Raw genomic sequence first — 22,867 nt, 5'->3', positions numbered from 1 at the left:
GGGCCATTTACTATCAATTTTCAGTACATTTATAAAAGTACTTGAAGCTGAAATGTCTTCAAAACAATTTGTTCATCGGGCACCTCATTATTTACGGTGAATATCTTTATATTATTAAAATCATGTTATCTATCTCTTTCACTGATCCCTGGATTTCTTAAAACCTCTTGTGTCGAAGCAGTATCCACACCACAGGTCAAACCAATACCATAAATGCTTTTGCTTTTGAGGTACTTGCCTGTGGGAATGCAACCCACAACCTTGAAGTTGTAAGCACACCAAAGCTGACCACAATTACCCTGCTCTTGGCCATGAGTATTTTCAGCCAGTCTAGGCTTGGTGTCTGTGAACGGCTTCCTTTTCTATCCTGGTCAGTGTTGCTCTCTTATTGTAACATGCCTCTCATGTCAGTGCGCTTCTGTCTAGACCTAGGGCCCTAAGCGTGCAGGAGCGACATCTTGGCTGGCATTCTCATTTTCACCACATCCCTCGACATCCTGGGTGTCTGCCTTGTTAGATGACTGCCATACCATGCATTCCCTGTCAGCTACAAAGGCACATTTAGGAGTGGGCTTCTGTAACCCCACCAAGAACGCAACTGCTCAAGTCTTCAATGGTCTGTGAAAGACCTCCATCTGTCATCGGTTCACTTTGTTTTGTGCTGTGGCCCTGCCCACCTTCGATCTGTGCCGGACATGCCCTGGCCCCAGCCGCCTCTATTTTCACTTTGTGGTTTTCGCCCTGACCACCACCTTGGCTCCAGGCCGGCGCACTCCTCTCACCACACCCTGGGGAAAGGAGAACACACCTAAGCCATTTTTGGGTTGCTGCCTGTTGCATGTTCTGCGGAGCTGCTAAGCGTAATAATGTGGCTTTGAGGAATTCTCGCTCTTTCTCACAACACACATTGTCACGGGTGCTTCCTGCTAAGGCCTCTCCCGAGCCTGATGTTGGATCACGTTGCCTGAAACCATAATGTGATTTACACCCGTCCCAGTTCGCTTAATCATCTAGTTTGTGTTATTCCATTACGTGAGTTGATGCTTTTTTGTCTCAGTGATTTGGCTTCTGAGTTTAACTGAAACACAACTTTATGATGTGTGATGCTGTGTATTATAGGTGTTTTTCAAGTAATATAGTTGCTCAGCTTTAGTTTATAGGTTCAGAGTTTTGAGTTAGTATCTAAATAGAGAAAGCAATGTGCCTCCATTGTTCTTTTAGGGATCACCACAAGGTCAGATTTATAAGTACTCCTCAAATTCAAGAAACGTCATCGAATGGTTTTCTCCAAATGCAATATATCATTAGAATTTCAGGTCAGCGGTTTGATTCCAGTCTTCTCCATCTGAATGCTGAAGTGTCCTTGGACAAGATACTGAACCCCTAATTACCCCTCATAGAACAAGGTGTGTGAATGGGTGATTCAAAAAACTGCACTGTGAAGCAGAACAAGACTAGAAAAGTGCTAAATTAAATACAGAGCATTAGTAATACCGGCAGTCTTTGGTTCAAAGCCATCTACTAGTTTAGATTGACAGCAGCAAATTGACTTAAAATAAGTTGCCTTAAATTGAATACATTTTATTCATTGCAACTAATTCAGCAACATGAGAACCAAAATCGAACTACACAGCAACATAATACATAGCTGAGTTGTGGGCCTGAATTTCCAGCCTATTGCTGTGGAGTGATTTCATCCGAAGGAACCATAGCTGCCCTCTCCACTGCCCAAAGGACCCACAGAGCACGAATGCTGCCCACAATCTCCTGTAGCTATAATTTTGGCCTGACCTTGGTGTAAACAACTGTAGGGTTTCTGCTGCAGGGCATGTTTTTTTCTGTTTGTGACTGGAAGCAAACAATGGATACTAAAGAACTGCTACTGTGGCAGTTAGCCACGTAAGAAATTTCCTGTGTGATAGTTTTGAATTAGTGCGGAGGAAAGAAAGACTTGGCCTCTTTTTAGACAAATGCTTCGAGACTTCAGGGAAAGACAGTGCTTTTAACTTCCATCATTGTTTCGTCAGAGCCTGTGACTCTTCTCTGTCATGTTTCCACTGAGGAATTAATATGTCCTAAGAGAATAAGGCATGCATTGATCAAGTAGGTCATGTAGGAATGGAACAAATCTCTGTTGTAATTTCAGGAAGAAAGTGAGATATTTCAACAGTAATTTGGAATCGGGGATGTGCATCACTGAGGCTGATGGGAAACACATCTCAATGTTTTTCCAAGAAGCTGATACATGAAAGATACAAATGAAGCAACTACTAATGTCTTACTATAGGACTGAATCTCTGGTAGCTATGAAATACTCTTCTTATACATTTACAGCCTGTAGTATCTATTGAAGCCTTCCAAGAAAAACAACTAAAACTCATTTATTCACACAGTCTGTGTTTGAATCCATGCTTTTTTATTGTCTTTTACAAGTTTTTCACTTTTTTCATGGCATATATTTATTGTCTGTTAATACTTCCTGGTCTTATTTAATTTATCTGAAGCACTTTGTGACTTTGATCTGAGAAAAGTGCAATGCAAAATAAACTTGCTTACTTACTTAGTACAATGCAGTGCAATGCGATTCATCACGATCTCACTCAAATGTGTTTTCGACTAATTATAGTTGTCTACTTAAACTTAATTGTAAGTTATTGCATCGTTGATTCATTAATTCAAGTTTAACACAAAAAGAGAATTGTTTCTTTATGAAAATAATATTCAGCATTCCAGCACTGTTCTTGCTCTGTTGCACCAAATGTATATAAAATTTTACATTTAATGTGCAATCCCTAATGTTCCCTACTAAATAGCCTCATGGTACTTTGTCATTTGTGCTGGTGAAGTTACTCTGTTTTTGTTCCCCAGTTCATTTTAAGGCTCTGCTATTTAACTGTGGCCTCCAAAGAAATTGCCGACCTGTAGATCTTTCGAGGGAAATGGAGGCTAATGAACAGTTAGATTGTACATTAGGGAAACAGCTGCTCATGGTGAAGTCACAGCCATTCAACTAACTAAAAAAACCCTCTAATTTTGCAGGGTCCTCATTCACCGCCACACTAAATTGATTTGGATGTGCCCTTTTAACTTGCAATTTAATTTAATCAGCCTGAAATTCTCAAACTTGACATCATAACAACGGGTTATACGATATCTAATTTCCTCTTCGTCTCTCCTTACTTTGCTCTTTTGTGTTTGTCTTTTTCTCAGTCAGCCTTTGTCTCATTCTATAGTTCTGGGCGATATAGGGATTTGGCTGTAGTTAGCACGCAGGCCCCTTTCCTTATGACTCAACCATTAAGTTAATTGTGATTAGTCGAGTGGTTTGTATTCAGTAGCTCTGATTAATTGCGATCATTTCTCAGAGCGTGACTTCATGTCACATTTCAGTGAAACAGTAAAAAACTATCTTCCAGGACAAACTCCCTCTTCTTCTTCTTCTTCTTCTTCCTCCAACCTCCTTTTCTGTTGTACTCCCTGCTGCTTTCCCAAACGGGCTGATTTATTAGCTAACGTGTTGGGACATTAAATAACTGTGCTGCATAAATGCACAGTGTACTTGATATACTCAAGAAATATGCCTCTGGTGATAAAAGGCCTGAGTTTAGACTGACTAATAGGACTATTGCAGACAAAAGTTGAAGGAGGCCAGAATTCACCGGTGTTACACAATTCATGTCCAGGAATTTGTAGCTCAGATCCAGAGACCCTAAAACATGACCTGCAAAAATATCAATTTCAAAAGTTATATAGTGTTATAGCTTTAGTTGTCATTATCGAAACCTCATGTCATAATTTCTCTTATGTGTCATTTTCTTTGTGCTGGTGTAGTAATCTGCCATAGTTGACCATTTGTCTCTTACTGGCTAATTGATAGTTCTGAGCAGTGGAGGAGTCACTACGTCATCTCAAAGCATTCTGGAAATTCCAAGTCCCCACACAGAAAATATGTTCATCAGCAAAAGACAACTTTGGGCGTCCAAAGGCGGGTACGCCGCAGCTGCCGGGTGACCATCGCGATGATGTGAGAACATTAAAGACTGACAAGCCTGCTGTGGTCGTCTCTGCTCCGCTCATCGGGATGTTTTGGAAGCCCTGTGACGCAGATGCAAATAGCAGGCTTGGATTGGAGATACTCGCCGCATGCGCCCCCACTGTGTTCACGTTCGGTTTATACATCATTGGTCGTCTCGCTCAATGTCACTCATTCGGTGCCGGACCTCATCACTGTCGGAGGACTCGTCATTCACTTCTCCCACTCAGTTCATCTTCAAATGTCCTCCTACTAACACGCCATATTTCTCTCTCTTGCTCCCACTCGTAAATTCATCTGGTTTTTCTATCAGGTCTCTTTTTCTAGTGAGTCTTTGCATTTAGATATTTGGTAACGAATATTGTTTGTTGCGTTGTAAAGAAATTACAATTAAATTGTAATGCATTTCATTGTCTTTTCAGTGAAGAGTTACACTTTCTTCTTCTCTGCCATGTCCATGTGGACACCTGTTGTTCTGAACAGTAATATTTTGTGCTCATTTTTTTCACATTCCTATTGAGCCTTGGTGCAAAATTACTCCATCCATCCGTCCCTCGCTTAAATCTTCCATTTCAAGTTGTTAGGCATCATTAGCAGCCATAAAACTGCTACTGCCAGTTATGTGACGGAGCCAATATCGGGCTCTGTCGCTCCCCTTCCTCTCTTCTTCTCTCTGCTCTATCATGACTGGGTGTCATTGGGTGTAACTACATGGAAACACAAGACTGCAGGGTCTCTGCCATCCACTTTGTTGTGCCAGCCTACACGGCATCCTTACTGGCAACAGCTAGCACCAGTCAAGACAACCATACACCGCTGGGCTCGGCCACCCAGCCGCCCCAGCCACTGGATACTAGCGGATCAGCTGGACTTCTCATTATAGACCCACAAATAGCACTGGTTTGACTTCAGAGCTGCAGTAGTCGCTGCACATACGAATATAGATGACATGTCCAACATTATTATTGTAAAAGATCCAACTGTATGATTGATGTCGGTGGAGTTTCTTTTCTTAATAAGGGAGTTGATAATTGCAAAGAGACAGGAAAGTCTTGTGATCGATTCAGCTTGGTTTTCCATGGATGGCAGTGACTGGAATGAGCTATTGGCAATTTTACATGCCATGCTTTTCTCATCTTTTCTCAGACACCCCGCCTCTTCTCCCTGACACAATTAGGACGGTAGGATCATGGCAGCTCTGATTCCATTTGTCTGGAAGCCTTTACAAATGCATTCATTCGGATAGTTGCACTCAGTGTCCTCCTCAGCCGAGTCCAAAAGCCATCCACATCATAATGTGTTAAATCTGTGCTGGCATGAATATGTGCAAACACAGGTTTAAAGGATGATTACAGTTTTACACTATTGCTTGAGTAAGTTCTTAATTTAGAAAGTTAAAGGACACATCTACATATATGTGTTTTTTTTAGTTTTTTTTAAGTGACTTGTCCATTTGCGTCAGAATGCAGAGAGCAAGGGGAAAGTAATGACACTGGCTGTGGATTAATGGAGCAGTTAATGAGATTAGAGCAGACAGCACACATGTTAGTGTTTTGCAGATAGACCCATGTGCTTTAAAAGCAATTCATCTGCCACTTGATGGATTAGGTTGCAGCATCTTGGGAGTGCTGCAAAGGAAGATGGAGCACTGCGTTTGAAAACATCCAGACAAATGGAGGGCGCTGCTTTTGTTTACTGGCTCCGTTAGCCCTTGTGTGTATCCAGCACTTGGTTCAACTGCTTGGGTGGGTGTGTGTGCATGCATGCATATGTGTGTGTGTGTGGTTTTATCTGCTATATACAGGTGCAAGCTAGAATCCAAAGGATATACATTTTGCAGATGCAGATACCTCTGCAGATACCTCTATCCATTTATTGTATGCAAGATTACGCAAACCTACACGGATTGCCACGCAGCTTGGTGGAAGGATGTGGTATAGGTCAGACAAGAACCCATTCAACTTTGGTGCGGTGCTAGATCAGTTGCCAGATCCAGTCTTTCTTTAACAATGTGAGACAGGGTGGTTTTTTTCATCGATTTCTCAGAGACTAATTGAGTCTTGATCAAAGAAATTGTGTCCATGTGTGCGAAATATGGATTTTGTAAATGTAAATGTGGCTTCATAAGAGTGCTGGGCCTTGGTGGAGGTATGCACTTACCCACAGAGTGCCATTTTTCTAGTTAAAAAAATGTCTGAGACTTAATTATCAATGAATATGAATTAAAAGAAAACACAAATACAACATGTTTCTTAGAATAAAAACAGTTATGAAAACTATTTATAACACCAAGAGCAGTTTGTTTCTCACTACACTGTATTTTGTAAAATAGCCCACACAGATGGAGATGAATGTCTGTATATGCAGTGTGATAGACAACCTGACCCGATAGGATCGATCCAGAATTTGTCATACACATTATGTTTACTTTGCACAACTCAGAACTTGAGTAGGATCCCCTCCCAAGTGTTCAGTTAACGGATTAGAGGCCCGCTGTAGACTGTGTGTCAAAGTGACACACAATAGAATAAATTCAGAAATGTCCATATTATTTCTAGCTGCGGAGCCAAAGTTACTTCAAAACTTCAAGCTGGGGATAGAAAGACCATTTAGGCTGCACTTCTTACAGCCAAGAGCTTAGAGGATGATGTCATTTTCTCTGCCTTTTATTGGATTTGAGTTATCAAGTGAGTAAATGCATTTAACAGCCTTGACTATGGCTTTGGACACTTGATAAGACACCTCTTTCATCTGCTGTCACATAGAGGTCACATGCTTAAAATAGTCTGAGAAAATATGTTAATAGTAGAATTCATATCCAGTCTCGGACTTCTATGATTAATAATTATGTAATAGTAATTCACAAGTTATTGTTTGGTGGCAACGCTACAGTTCAATGCATAATTAACAGTATATGTGTCTGAATGTGTGAGTGTCATTGGGACGAGTGATATGGATAAAAGCCTTTGTAATTGTATATACATTATTATTACAAATAATGAAATTTACATTACATAGGAAATCCATTGAGGATGTTTATGGATTGCATTTAGTAGACATGGAAAAGCTCTTGACTCTGTTCTTTTGCGTGTGCTTGTACAACACTAACAGGTCCAGCTGCTGTTACACCGCCCTTGCAGCCTGTTGAGTTGTGAATGTGAAAACACGTAGAGCTTCCAAAGCCACATCTGAGGCATTCCCAGATCCTAATCTCATGGCCCTCTTAAATAAAACGTCTTCCTCCCATCATGTGTAATCATACACATGGACACACTTGCCTGACACCCCTCTGCTCTTTTCTGTTTGCTGTTCAGAGAGCCACAGAGCTCGGTGGCTGAATGTGGGCATTGTTGCCCCGCCGGGCCGGGCGCTCCTCAGTGGCCCTGCCTCTCAGCCCACTTTGGAAATGAAAAGTGACATGTGAAAGTGCTGTTTTCTTTACTTGGGATAAGGACGAGGAAAATGCTAAACAATCCCAGAGCAGAGATAGACCTCTCCTCGACTGTAACACAACTGTCTCTTTGTATGCGCTCATACAGCTCACGCAAGACAAGAATCACACACACACACACACACACACACACACACACACACACACACACACACACACACAGAGTACATAATGACTAAATATCTGGCACTGTCCAGCTTGTAGCAAAGAGACGGTGATTCCACTCAGTCTACATGGTGATTCATGTGGACAGCATGGAAACAAATACACACATTTGGTGAGATAGTCATACACTTACACACATATTCACACGCCCAAATTTGCCGGCACCTGTCTGAAGTACTGAGGTGGGCTGCTAAGTGTGTTTTCGTAGCAACAGCGTAATGACTTGTTCTAACATTAAGGTTTAAAGAGGCAGCAGAGGAAAAGGAAAGAGGGGGTGGAGGAAGACAAATGAAGGTAAGCCGTCCAGTCAAAAGGCCCTTTGCGTTAAACTACCTGGCAGCCTCTCCTGGAATCCCTCTTGCTTGCCGTAATTATCATAATAATGACCTGCAATTTTCCTTTTTCTCAGTATACTTGTTAATTATGACTGGTAGGTCAAGACCGAGGTTAAGGAAATAAAAAAGGGAAACTAGAGCCTGGCTTAGTCTGAGAGGCCAGCAAGGAATGAGGAGAGGGAGGGGAAGGGGTAGCTTTTATTAGTTGCAATCACAAGTGATTTAATAAAACAGGTGGAAAGGCATGCAGTGGGTCACCCAAAGGGGACTGGTCATGCAGCAGGAGCTCTGTTGCATCAGCTAGAAAAACCATTTGACATAAAACCTCAAGTACCTCTCACTGCTCGCCGGCTTCTTTCGGTTTTTTTCTTCCTCTTTGCAACAATAATGTGGATTTTCATCTGGCCCCCTGCTAATTCTTTACAGCACTGTATTAATCTTTATAGGTGACCATAACGCTAAATGGATTTTCTGATCATGACCGAATGTCCTAATATTACAGGATTTCTCTCTTTCTGAGCAGCACTGAAGCCTGTAGCATACGAGAAAGTCTGTAAGAACTCATAAATATGTTGGACTGTGGTGCGTGGAACGGTCATGTGTGTTATATGTGGAGGCTCTATGCCATCACAGTGAGGTAAGATGAAATGACACACTCCAACACCAGATATGATTGGAGGTAATTGTATTTTAATGTCCAAAAGGCCCTTTCCCACTTTGTATTTGGTTTTTCCATGGTCGACATCTGGTGTGAAGACTGCCAGCATGTGTTTCCACTACACTTGTATTTATACCTCTAAACATACCAGTCAACACAGCAGTCGGCAGGAGTTTATTGTCGCCGTTACACTTTTGCTGTTAAGTGACATCATGTCAAAACACGTTGGCCTCTCTGCCCAGGCCGCTTATGTTTGTTTTCCCTTGTCGCTCTCAATTTGGAGGGTGAAATAATGTTTGTCAAATGCCCCGGCGCTCGATCTGGTTCACAGAGCTATGTTTTGAGTGGTTGTTACGGGCCGAGAGCTGTGTGTTTGAAATGGAGCAACGTGCTTGTAGGAATAGTGGAGTAGCTTGAGTCGTGGCCATTGCGAAGGTAAAGAGATTCTACGATCCCTTTGTCCCACTGGGGCACTTTGTAGACAGGCTGTACATAGTCTGCCCTCGACCCTGAGATGTATAACGAGCCAGGACAACAAGCCAGATCTTTCGTCATCCATACAACCATAGTACAAGCCAGCCAGCTTCCATCATGTCATCCAGCCATCCATCCAGTCCATCACCCAGAGGCCACTCTAATTGCCCCATAAAGACTTTGCTTGCCAGAGCCTTTTTTTGTGGCCGGTCCGATAGCCAAGCTAACACGATGAGACATCCAACATCCAGCTTGTCTTACTCTGCTTATCTGCTGAAGTTTCACCGCACTAATCCTGCCTTCATTTCATTCTGTCTAAAAAACGCACGCTCTCAATGCAGGAGGGGATCCAAACTTCAGTCCCTTTTTCTCTCTTCTATTCCGCACTGTATGAGGTGTGAGCCATTTGTCATCACACACTTAATGTGCCTGCCATCTCAGCATGTGTGCTCCAGTCAGCTGCATGCGCTGGGAGGGCTGATGGCTTGATATGGATAAGCGTCACTCCAGCTCTCCTCATCACACAGCAGAGACTGAGCCGTTGTATTTGGGCCAGCCCAACAATAACAATGAAAGACATTTATGTGTTAGAAATTGAGGAATAGAGCTAGGAGCGGTGGCTGCATATGGAGCTGATCACGTCAGGACTGGAGGCTTCGGATTGTCTTACTAATGACTAATTAACCACAGCTCGTAGGCCCTCCCTGGTCCAAGATGAACCCCCTCTGGTCTGCATTTCTGTGCATTCTGCCCTTGAGCTGGTATTTTGTGAAGAGACTTGATCTTTTTTCTTCAATCAAACTACAGTGGTTGACAACAGAAAGAGAGAGTCCTGAACAGCATTTAAAAAACAAGTTCTTGCACCATCTTGTATGCACACTGCTATGGGGTTGATCCACTTGATGGTTAGGTGGCACCTTGTCTCTAATTGCTAATATAGCGTAGCCTATTCATCAGGTCCGGCATCAATCATCCAGTCCTCTGAGGTTTCTCTCTGGCCTGTTTGGCCTGACTTCAGGTTGAAGCCCATTGCCATGCTCTCATAGAAACACACACGCAGACGTGCTTGCATGCACACAAAAACACACTTACACATGCTGTCACTCATGCATGTATGTGCTTTGACAGACGTAGATATTCCCCTTCTGACTTCCCGCACTGTTTCCATGCAAAAGGAAAAGTCTGAAATGGCTTCCATCTGCCAGCAGGCGTTGAAGGCTGGCTGTAAACCTTGTGCTAATGCTTAACTACAACACCAGGAAGCCCATCTTGGTGCTTGAGGGTCTTCACCTCCCTTGATTCTTCCTTATGTATGCTTCCCTATACACAGTGTGCAGTTTATTTAGGTTCTATCCTAACTGTTTATGTATTTGTTTAACAGAGCAGGCACTCCTCATTAGTGGTCATGCAAGGCTGAATGCTGATGATAGTACCCACAGGGTATCAAGGCACAGGGGAAGGTGGTGCTGAGTTCAGGAGGCTGGATTTGCCCCCCTCATTCCAACTGCCTCTCGGTGCTTCCTAGGAATTCATCGGGCCTCCAAGAGAGGCTGTTGCACGCCTGGAGGATTGAAAGAGAGAATGAAGGTGAACTGTAGATTTAATAAGGTGGAAGGAAAAGAGTGACTCACTTGAAATAATCAGGGACAGGAAAAATTGGGTTCCTCAGAATTCAGGAATAATCACAGAAAAATGTGAATATATTAGGTTTTAATTTGTGTATATTAAAAGGAAAAGCAGCATAAACATATTGCAATGACTGATGAGGTATTTCATAAACTAACCTTTCTCCTTTAAAAGAAAAAAAGAAAAGTCAGTGGGGCTAATTAACTTTACTTTACTGAAGCAAAGTATCAATGTATTCATTTTTGGAAGTGAAAAGCCAAGCATGACAGACTGGAACTCTAATGTAAGTTTAAAAAAATCAAATAGTGTTTTAATAGATGTAATTTAAACAAAAATAAAGTTGTTGAGCTGAGTTCCTGTAAAAATAAAAAAGGGATTCTTGTTTTCTTATTTTCTCTGTCCTGCAGCTGACATCAGTGATGTTTATAAGCTTTTAACTTTCTATCTGAGTGACCATATTACATGTCAATATAAGGGGTTGAAGTTACACATTTAGGATGTTCAAAGAGCAGAGCAGCACCTAGGAAGCAGCTTGGAAGTCACTGATGGTGAATATGTCGTCTTAATGGGCTGCATTTCCGTCACAATTGGATATTTGATCACCCAAGTGTGACAATAGAAACCGAAAACCATGCATTAATATGGCATTTCTGAGCACACAGAGGGGAGAAACAACAGTTGAAATCAGCTGACATTGAGCAGAATGCAACTTTGAGGCTATTTGATAATGACTATTATGATATTATGGTATATCTATTTACATTTAGCACGTTTTTATACAGGATTTAGCTTCTTTCCATTGTAAGTAGTTGTTTACAGCAGTTTTACAACACTATGTGGTCCAGCTATATACTAGGTGATGATCTGGTTTCATTACATTCTGTCACCATCTCACATCATATACTGTATTTGCCTCTTATTCTCACATACACCCACTGTCACCTTTCAACCCAAATCCCAACTCTTGTACCCGCTGTCTCTCCCTCTCTCTGAGTCAACTTGGCTGTCGTGTCCTGACTCTCCTCTGGTCTTCCACTTACCCTCCTTTTTGGCTCTCTGATATTGCCACTGGAGCGTTTTGGCCTCCTTCAGCTATTCTTATCAGTCAGCGCTCATTTGGCTACCGTACCAGTGCTGAGTTCAGGCCGGGGCTGGCCAGATTATGAAGGGAGGTTCCCCCTCCCTCAACAAACCCCCTGCTTGCTTGCTTGCTTGCTGCTGGCTTGGCTGACCTATGTGGACCCTTCACTTTGGAGGGCAGTGGGTCAGATGAGAATTGCAAAGTATAAAGACATTTAAAAAAAAATATTACGGTTTAAAACAAACCGTAGGAGGGAGTCAGAGAGGTTTATAAAGGAAACAAGCTTTGGTAAATGCATCCGTTGATGCTCATGTTTGTTTCTTTACTGGTGATAAAACAAATAAAGCGTTGTGGTTTGAATGGGAATAAAATGGTCTACTCGCTTCCCATAGATTTGGGTTCACGACCCCATCTTTTTGTGTTTTCCTGCTAAATGTGCTGCCCTATAATCACCATTGCCACTTGCAGTAAAAGTCATAAAAGTGGTGTTTCTAAATGGCATCAGGGTTTCAACATGTGATTTAAGCCATATGTGTCAAAACACAATTTATATCTACACACCATATGTGAGCAGATTCCATAGATAGCCATGGGCATGTGGTGCAGCAGAGTTTTTGCAGCCTATTGTCCTCACAGACTTCGAGTCCAAGGCTCCCGCTCTGATGTTTGGTTAGCCTTTAGACTGCCACCATCCACCAGGTACCCCAGAGGACAGTAAAAAAAAAATCCATCATACCATTGGTCATCAGCCAACTCTAAGAAGGAGAACCTGAAAGAAAAAGTAGAGAGAAAGGTAATGACCACATGTCTGAATACTCCTGTGAGATTTCCTACGAACGCCCCGCCTCGCCCTGTTGTCTGTCACATTCTGTCTCTTTCCCTGCAGCAATCTTCCTTTTCAGACACACACACACACAAAAAGGCGTCTCTGTCTGTCTGGAGGCCATTGCATCACAGACAGCTGCTTTAAGTCACACTGCTGGGGTTTTATGTGACCCTGACACAGGGGTCTGAAAGTGCCTTCCCCTCTTGCTGACCTGCTCCACTGATTTCTCTCCTACTGCAACCTCTCCCATCGCTTTAATTACCCCTATTATTCTATTAGACTCTCTACAGACATTACTACTGTCTTATCCTGATGTCTTTCCCCATTTTTCCTTCTCTACCTCCACCCCAAAGGCCTTGAGGAAACCATTATCTAGGAGGAAAACCATTAGGTGTGAAAAGGTCATGAAAATAACAGAGATGACATGTTAATAGATTGGTGAAGTGGCACAAACCAGAGGTTTCTTTGGTCTTTGAGGAGGTTCTTTTGATATCTCCTGCTGTGCTTCCCATCCATGGTAGTAGCCAGAAGTACTTCAGGCCTGTCAGAGGAAGGCAAACAGGAAAATCTCACAAACCAGAGGGCCATGTTGTTGCACTCATTGGTCGACCCAGGCAGCAATCGGATCAGACAGCTGAAACAAACCACGGCTGGTGACCGGGGTGAGGGGAGGCTCCTACCCTTTTTTTTGTGCAACAGAAATAAAAACAATCTTCAGGGATGATGGGAATAGCAGCCAGGTAAGGGAGGAAGGATGGGTTTCAGCCGCGACTAACTATGTGTCGACTAGACGACGCATCTGTCTGGTTCGAGTCGTCAGGCCCAAGCGAGGATGACACTCACCTCAAGTTTCAGTTTGTTCTCCTATTACATCCCGGATCCCAGCCAGGCTGGGGCCTAACTGGTGTTTGTGGGACGGCTGTCACAGGTTGGCACCCATTAAGTTTATTCTTTTATTTTAAACTGAAAAATCTATTTTGGGTTTTCTGGTAAATGCATCACCGATGAACACTGTCATTTCACATAAGGAAGTTGAAACACTATCCTCTTTTCCATGTGTCTTTTTGGCTGAGCACCAAGACTTTAACAACTGTGTGTTTATATGTGTGTTTTAAATGTAATGCCTCGTACATGTTTGACCCTTCCCCTGCCCATCTGGACCAGCTCTCTTTGTAAAGATACCTTCTGCCACTACTTCAGCAGGGACTGACTGATCTCATAGAATGGAAGTGTGAATCACTGTTTAAAAATATTGGATGATTTCCTACTGCTTTGGTTTATAATTTAAAATTATATCTCACTTATATACCACCCCTGTTTCAAGAGGATATCCAGATCTTGAGGGTTCAGAGCATTAGCTGTGTATAAATCTCATTTCCTCCATGTTGAGTGATGACATGGACCAAAACTAAAAGTCAAGATATACATCAAATAAATTAAAGATGGTTTCTGTAATTTTAGGTTGTCCCTATCACACTGATATATGTGCCAGTCCTCGTTTTTCTGGGAAGTTTGGTTTTAATTAAAACGGGGTGAAATGTCATGATTGACAGCTGAGACTACATCATGATTGGTCGAGCTTGTGTATTAGGGTCTCCATCCTCCAGTCGCTACTGGACTGACTCCAGGCTGCTCACTGCACAGGATGGCAATGTTAGGTGGTTATTTTGGCTTCATTTCAGGATAGTGGGAGGAAGTGGAGACATGTCTATCTTTATTTACAGTCTATGGTTAAAAGTAGTTACTTGTCTTTCCTTTTCTATCATATTCAACATGTTCCGTATAAAACTGAAGACACAGACATAATTATTTTCAAAGCCAAGCTTGATGAGTAAACTTGGCTGACTGTTTTTTTCCACAGTTACTTTAATAAAACAAAATAGATGTTATCTGTTTGAGATCTAAAAACAAAATTTGTTATGAGTTTAAATCAGCCATTTTGGTACAAATGAGTATCCTGTGTGCAGTTCAAATCCTTGAATTTCAAACAGATATCTCTGACTGTCATCATTAGACACAAAATATGAATTGACATCTTTTCTTTCTTTTGTAGGGAGCAACAATAATGCGCGACGACCACACAGGAGCGATCCTCGTGGCCCGGATCATGAGAGGAGGGGCAGCCGACAGAAGCGGTCAGTTCCAACACTATTTTATCTCTAATGTGGGTTCAGCCATGTGAGCCTGGAATCAAGTATAAAAGTGATTTATAGTACAACTGAATTAAATCCAGTGTGCAGCAAAGAAGGAATGTATTCATGGATCATCATGCACCTGATTTTTCCACGTCTGTCCATAGATTGTAACTTTTCACTTTTTAATACGAACAAATGATAGTGCAAGTGTACTGAGAAGCTCTGTTATGTTGTACACATGTTTTCTGTTTGACTTTGTGTTCATTGTGTCCAGCACTGCCACACTGAAGCCAAAGGCAAATTTCCACATGTGTCGACAATAATGTTTTGATTCGTCTCCAATCTCAAATGCCACCATGACGATAAACATTAATCTGCTGTAGTGTACACATCCCCAGGCTTTGTAAGCACTGGACTTTTACACAGTAGCTCACTTATATTAGGAAATGAAAGTAGTGGATTATCAGAGCGATTGAAGATATGCAGACTTTGTGTTTTTTGTGTGGTATAGGACTGATTCATGTTGGAGATGAACTGAAGGAGGTCAATGGAATCCCTGTAGATGACAAGAAACCAGAGGAAATCATTCGTATTCTGGTAAGCCTCATTTCCTTGACTGCATTCAGGCCCTGTGTGTTTTTTAGCGTTTGTGTGTGTGTGTGTGTGTGTGTGTGTGTGTGTGTGTGTGTGTGTGTGTGTGTGTGTGTGCGCTGTCCAAAGGTTTCCTGCTGAAATTAACATTCCTTATTTGTGTTGGCAAAACCCTCCCCTAACTTATCTAGGACCCTGTGCCTCCCGTCACTGTGCTGAAAACCAAACACTGTCCTTTCGTTACAAGTCTTTCCTGGCCTCCAGACCACATGCATTGAGCCGCACAGTCCCCTGGATGGGACTGATGCTCAGTAGTTCCTCCAAGCGGGCTCTGCCGCAGGCCTCAAAATGAGCTCTGTCACGGGCCAGGATTCTGCCAGGAAGGACAACTGGAGAGGAACGAGAGTCTCTTTAACTGTTGGACATAAAGGCCTCCTGTTGTATCCCCACACTCTACCCTGTCAGACAGAGTCATCTAATCCTAGTAAACCTTCTATTGCTGAAGAATCAAACTGTGCTTTCCATTGTGTGACTTTTACTGGATTAGGTGTAAAATATTTGCAAGGGCAGATGACTGATGTTTCCACCTCCTCCATCTTGACCAAACTTGGTGTATCTGTCTTGTCGTTCGAAACATTCAGGCCCAGTCCAAAGGAGCCATTACCTTCAAAGTTGTTCCCGCTGTGAAGGACGAGCCGCCAACCAAGGAGCCAAAGGTAGGTTCTGTCCTGGATTTATCGTTAAGTTGCTTTGGTTTCACTTATTTACTTAAAAAAATAAAAATTAGGGAACTTCTCAGATCCAGTGTTATACCTTTTTGGATGCAGAGCATTGTTTTTGAGCCACAGTGAGGAAATGATATATGTACAAGGAAAGAGAGGAGCTGTGCTCTACAGTGGTGAGAAGGAAAAAGAGAAGGAAAAATAAAGTAACCAAGCCCTTTTAGGAATTGTGTACATTATTAAAATGTTTTGACACCAGTGCGGAAACACGACCTGAGTTTTAGTACCATTAAGAGAATAATACACTTGGCAATACCTTACATTGACGAATACAACAGATTTTTCCCACATGCACTGATTGACCAAGGTGGTGATTCAGAGCCAGACTGCAAGACTTTATCAGATGCAGCAAAGGCATTTGACAGGGATAGAATAGGGGACATGAATGAACATCAAACAGCCACAAACAGTGATCAGCACAATGAACTGTGGTGCATGGACTATAGAGATAAACTGTGAAATAACTGTGGACATTAGCAGTGTTGCTTTTTTTTTTCTGGGATGCGGTTGCACGTAGTAGAATGCCTATTTCTGCCAAGGCACAACCGTACCCTAATGAAACCACTTTTAAATGTGGATCTGCACCAATTAATCATTTTCTTTGCACCAGTAGACGGTACTTTGTAGCTATCCCTTTTTAAGAGCTGGCTTAACTGCCACTTTAACCAGCGTACCATCATTCTCACCCACTGGGGTGTTGATACACCATTTCTCACAAGCTCATCTATCAGGAGAAGACAGAAGCTGGATCCACTCCCCCGGTTCTAAGCTTCGAAGTCAAAGGCAGTCTATCATCGTTCACAGGGCAGCCCACCCTGCATGTGTAACAAAGGCTCTGAGGAGGGTACGCCACTTACATCCTTTGTCATCATGTAATGGTTAAAACTGTCTGGCTCCTTAAGGAACACATCTGAAAAATAGTCTGCCAGTGCCAAACACTGAGAATAGCTAGTGCACTTAACGTCAGGTAGCGTGGAGGCATCACAGGGCAGATAATTGGCTGAATTCATTCAGGCCAAAAAACTGAGCCAAGAGAAGAGAAGTAGCAGATTTAAGTAGATGTATATTTTCAGCTGTTTAGTGGACAAAGCAGCCATTGTGGCCCAAACAAAACATCTCTGTCTAAAACATATTTTCACTACATGGCACAAAGCACCCGTTAAATCAAGAGGACTTGGAAAAATTTTAATCTAACGCTCATTCATTCTACAGCATTTTTCTTTCTCTCACACTTTCCTTCCCCCTCGTTTTTTTTTCCCTTTCCACATGCACTGAGGTTATCTTAGTTGTGACAACTCATTATGACAGAACTCAATTTGGACTGAAGATGAAGCAAGGTGCTCCAGGTTGTCTCTCAACAGGAAAAGATGCTGCAGATTTTCCACTTTTAGATCCAGCTTCCTTTGTGTTGTGCAGTGTGCCCCACCCGCACTGCCAAAGCAAATGAGACCAGCTCCTTAAAGAAAGAACACAACCAGTCGTTCTGTATTGGTTCGGTCACTGGCGTGGAAAGATTACTGATATTAGCTTGTGTTTAGAATTAGAGAAATTCAGAGGGTGAAAAAGAGCCCATCCAACTGGAGGCTCTGACTCAGGATATGTTAAATCTCACCACACTTGGAAAACAGTGGCAGGGATTAGTCCATTCTAAGTGTTGATGGAACAATATGGAGAGACTCACTAGGCCGGCAGTTGAAGGTTACAAGCTCTGATTGCTGTGACCTTTCTAGACGAACCAACCTGAGTGTTGGTGAAGCACCTTCTGTGTTTGCATTGTTGATTTGGAGTTCACAGTCCATGAAATGGAGGGAAAAGTAAGTTACGGCGAAAAAGTTGCTTTTTCCCTTTGTGCCCTCAATCCCCCTCTTTGTTTTCCTCTGTCCCCCTCCTCTGCTGCATGTCCAGGTGTTTCTGAAGGCACTCTTTGACTACGACCCTAAGGATGACAACGCCATCCCATGTAAAGAGGCTGGACTCGCCTTCAAGAAGGGCTCTATCCTTCAGATCATGAGCCAAGATGATGCAACGTGGTGGCAGGCGAAACTCGAGGGTGACGCTAACCCTCGTGCTGGCTTAATCCCGTCCAAACAGTTCCAGGAGAGGTAAGAAACAACCCTACTAGACCAACCTCTTCTGTCTGCTGTTGCATCTTAACAAGGCTGGCTCAACTGTCTCTACTCCTGTCACAGTCATATAAGTTTTTATCCCTCTTTTACTCTTTTTTTTCCTTTCTTCACACTGCCAAAATAGTCTGGATTTCCGCACAAAGTCTGGCCCGAAATGAGTAATGACAGAAAATGATAGTGCTGGTACCGATCCACTTTGGACAGCAAGTGGATGGAAAATCGCACATCAGTGTGCGCTCGGACGGTCGCACTTGATGTGCAACACAGAGCTCAGGAGGCTGGGGCAGTTTCTTGGCATCGTCGAAAAGCACCCGAGGTGGAAAAAAAAAAAAGGAAATGAACACATGTTAAGATGAAGGGAGGAAAAAGAAGAGAAAGAGAGAATTTCACAAACATTGAGATTTATCTTTCGTCAACAGCAAGTGTTTTTATTTCAGCTTCCCATCTCCCATCTTTGCTTTCACTCGTTTCACCTGAAAGAATGAACCTGGTGGCTACAGACGAGTAGATTCTCTGTAGTGTTTATTATTCCCAACGTAGCCCTTAAAACTGATGGTTTTATTTGGCCTCTCTTTTTTTTTCCTCTTTTCTTAATTCTCCTCTCTCTTCTTCCAGGAGGTTTGCACTGCGACGACCTGTTGCTACTCTCCCATTCCAGAGGACCTCGAGCAGACGATCATGTAAGCATATATTGTCTGCTGTAAGGCCCCCGCAAACCAGAACACAGGAAAACATCCGTGCACTGCAGCTGGTGGGGGGCTCAAGAAAGATAATGCAAGGGAGTAAGGGATAGTGACTAAAGCTGTTTTCAGACATGAACTCCTGAAAATGTCCGCACAATGGGGTCCAAACCTTCTCCAGAGTTTTCCTTTCACACATGAAGAATGTCCGCAGCAACTGACTCTGACACTAACGTTCTCACAGGCAGGACCTCTGCATAATTTCAGGAGATCATTCGAGCTCAGTGCATATCTGAAAGCATCCTAACAAAGTGTGTACATCAGAACTCGCCACTGCTGAAGCCCACTGTGTAGCTCCAGTGCTTCACGCCTGTCATCAGAGGAAGTGCTGTGTCTGGATTTACCCTCCTTCTTATTTTCCCGTCTGCTCCGTGTTTCTCTCTTGCAGTCTCTCGCCAGACTTTCCTTCCTCTGTCCCTCTCTGCCCTGCCATTTCTTGATGTGATTTAAGTCATGCAGGAGCTTTAATGCAAAGAAGGAAGAGGTTTGCACACTGGAAAACCTTTTGAACCCTTTACGCCTTCCAGCCAAAACACCAGGCACCCTACCTATCCAGCTCACCTCCTCACATCTCAGCTAGCCTAATGACAGCTTAATGATCTGTTAATAGACTTACAGATGTGATAGAGGTGCTACACTTGTGGAGCACATTAATGTACCTTAACATGCGAGCCTTTATAGTAACCCTAACTCTCTTTAGGAGAGCAAAGTTAGGGAGAACGCATCAGCTGGAGTACTTAACAGAAATGTGTTATAACAAGCCTGGATGTAGGAGATCAGGAAATGGAGGGATTATAGCTAAATTACCCTTATAAATCAAAGATGGTTGATTGCCTCATAATGAAGACAGGAGACATAAACCATGTTACACAAGAAAGGGGCAGCAGCAGAAACGATTAGTGATGGCCTACAGTTCCTGGCTTTAGGTTTAAGTATAGTAAATAGGTTCATTGTAGTGGTGTGAGAAAACCTCTCAATCCACTACAGTCGATATCACCACAGTAAAAGGACAGAAAAAGCATGGTGGCCTATCCATCTCACACACGTGCATTAATGGTAAACACAAATGCAAAAGCCACAACACAACTAGAAAAGCCACACAATGGTTACACAACCACAATGGCATTCAGCTTCAGTGGGTGTTGACAATGAAATGAGGTTCTTACTGTGGTCAAGTGAAAATTTGAGGCTTGCGGCACAGGTGTGTTCTTATTTGCTCCAAGCATCAGATTTTAAATGGTGGTCTGGCTTGACCGGGTTTTCACAAACAACAGCTGACTTGACCTAAGTAAGTAACTTTGTTTGTTTTAATCTACATCTGTTGTCACTTGTGTTGTGATTTTGTTTTTGTTGTGTGGCTTGTGCCTTCGTGTTTTCGGTAAATGGGCAAGCGTGAGACGTCTTGTAGAAAAACTGCAGAAAGCATAGCTTTGAATCAGGCTGCCTGATTTCCAATAGAGGACAATACCAAACGAGTAGAGGGTTTCATGTAAGGTTTGAGTGAACACTGCAGTCAAGTTTAAAAAGACCAAGGCCACCGCTTTAGGTTTATAGTGCTACTTGTAATAGATTACATTTCAAAATATTATACGTGCCAATTGGAATATCACACAGCTTTCCTCTTCACATAACTCTCTCGAAAGGAGAAGCCAGCACCTCCTCTATTGACAGAAACGCTTTTTAATTTTTTATTTTCCAACTTCACTTTCATCAGCCACCAACAACAAATGTGTTGCAGGTCTAAATACTGTGCAGCCCTTGTTTTTTTAAGACTGTAATCAGTGTGAAGTACACTCGTAATCTGTCTTCGGACTCCAGAACAGTCACATTTCTTCTTCCCAATGACTCACAACACTGTGCTTCCTTCAGAATTTTTTTAGACGAGGAAAAAAAATTCAGGCCCAAGTAATCCAAGTAATGGTAACATATCCATTTTTTAAGACTGCACCCACCTGTTGCCGCGGCTGTGTATGCCACACATGCAATACTTTCCGATGCACCTGACTGAAAATCTCTGTAAGCGATTCCCTGAAATGCAATTTCATAATGACAAAGACGTTAGTTATTTACAAACAGCTGCCAAATAACAATTTGGTTTGTGTATGGTGAGCTACAGTGCGTGAAGTCATCAGCGTAGGCCATACAGCTGGCATTGTGGCTGTGCATCACTGCATGACTTCTTGTCCCTGCCTGGAGGAGGAGGCCATGCTGCCAGTATCTGCTGTGTCTTGCAGGGAGTGTGGGCCGTTTTACTCGCATCACTTTCTAAAAAGAACCAAAAGAAGAGACAGCTTCCTCCTGTAGCTCATGATGTGAGAGCTTGTCTATTGCAGCTTCAAGACCAGAGTAATAAGAAACAGCTATCCCACGTATATACCATTTCAGTTACATATATGTTCTTCATTTAAATTCTTCATTTGCAGACACCTCTTCTCTGACTCCATCCTTCCATCTTGTCCTTACTTTGCCCTGTGCATTTATCCCTCTGCCTACTGTCAATCGCACATAATCAAATCATGTCATATAATCATCCTAAATAGCGCACAGGCAGTCCCCTGCAGCGCGCAGTTTGTGTCCCTCCTTTCATTTTGATTTTCCCAGACATATGAACGCTCAGAAAAATACATAACACTTGTACTTGGCTTTACAGGCCTGTTCTGGTCTCACAATGACCCCATTGAACCAGAGCCTAGTTCTTATTGGCAATATTTTTCATTGTAGATTACCACTTTGAGGCAGACATGTCCATTTGACTGCTCGCTTCCCCTCAACATGGCGGTGAGCCTTTAATGTAACGTGATTCTTTCAATATGTAGCTCTGAAATAACCGACAGAGCTACGCTGACCATGTCTAAACTTAGCATTAGTCTCTTTTACCTCACATTCAAACCCTCGGTTGAGTTATGGATGTTGTCATTTCCTGGTCATGTTCAACCGCACACTGGCATACATGGTGCAGGATGGCCAAAAATAGCCTGCTAAATAGTTTTAAACAGACAGTGCTGTGAGGTTGCAGTACTATTTCATTTTAATGGCACAGTTCCTCTTATGAGTAATGGGATTTGTAAAGCCCACCCCTTGAAAAACCCCTCCACCTCCCTAATGCACAGTGGGCAGGTGTAAAATGTAGCAGAGTCCGCAGCAGCCCCTACCAAAGGAATATAAGTCTCCTTTTGAGCTACAGCAATACTTAACTGCTAATGTCATGCATACTGTAAGGATTAGCTGTGTATGCAAGTGTAGTAGGAAGTCCCTTGACAAGGCCCTCTCAGGACTGGAGGATTAACAGGGGGAATGATAACGCTTCACTCTATGTTCTTGCAGAGACAAACACTCATTAATTTCCCAGTGTCCAAAATGAAAAAAATTAGCTTGGTTGGAGTGGAAGTAAAGAGTTGAGTGGATAAAAGTGAACTCTAATGTGAAAAGAGAGGATGCAGAAATGTGAAAAAGGGATTTTTGATGGCCTGAGGGAGTAATAGATGGAGAGAAAGGGAGTCGAGGGGTCACATTCAGTAGCAGATGTTAGCCCGTGCAGAGGTAGTGGCTGAGTAAAGATGGAGGGGGACAGAGTTTGGATCCTGGCCCCATACACGCTGGCCCAGCTGGGCCCCGGGGCCATAAACTACAACCTAATTGAAGGATACCGTGGAGACCCCACTGTTACCAAGTGGAGAAAAGAGGTGGTGATTGAGGAGGGGGTCCCTTTCGCCTGCTCTTTCTCTCTCTCTTTCCAGCCCGGGAGCTCCGTCGGCTGGAACAATATTGGTCTTGGCGAGGGGCTACGGCGAGCATTGCCTAACCGTGTCCATTTACGCCTAACATTTGCAAGATATAAATAATC

The 22,867-nt window shown here is 42.8% G+C and overlaps 1 protein-coding gene across 10 annotated transcripts in view; it reads left to right on the top strand.

Annotated features, from left to right (window-relative positions):
• The window catches only part of mpp7a (MAGUK p55 scaffold protein 7a), a 132,545-nt gene that overhangs the window by 74,434 nt on the left and 35,244 nt on the right, over positions 1-22,867 (top strand). For all 10 annotated transcript variants that reach the window (XM_069512552.1, XM_069512550.1, XM_069512547.1 and 7 more), the window contains exons 7-11: positions 14,703-14,784; positions 15,296-15,381; positions 16,017-16,091; positions 18,063-18,259; positions 18,899-18,963. In XM_069512552.1, the coding sequence (XP_069368653.1) occupies positions 14,703-14,784; positions 15,296-15,381; positions 16,017-16,091; positions 18,063-18,259; positions 18,899-18,963 (505 nt within the window). The remainder of the gene's footprint in view (positions 1-14,702; positions 14,785-15,295; positions 15,382-16,016; positions 16,092-18,062; positions 18,260-18,898; positions 18,964-22,867) is intronic.

This window comes from Paralichthys olivaceus, chromosome 17, assembly GCF_024713975.1.
Source record: "Paralichthys olivaceus isolate ysfri-2021 chromosome 17, ASM2471397v2, whole genome shotgun sequence".
NCBI classification, from domain to species: Eukaryota; Metazoa; Chordata; class Actinopteri; order Pleuronectiformes; family Paralichthyidae; genus Paralichthys; species Paralichthys olivaceus.
This window is presented reverse-complemented; position numbering and strand designations above follow the sequence as displayed.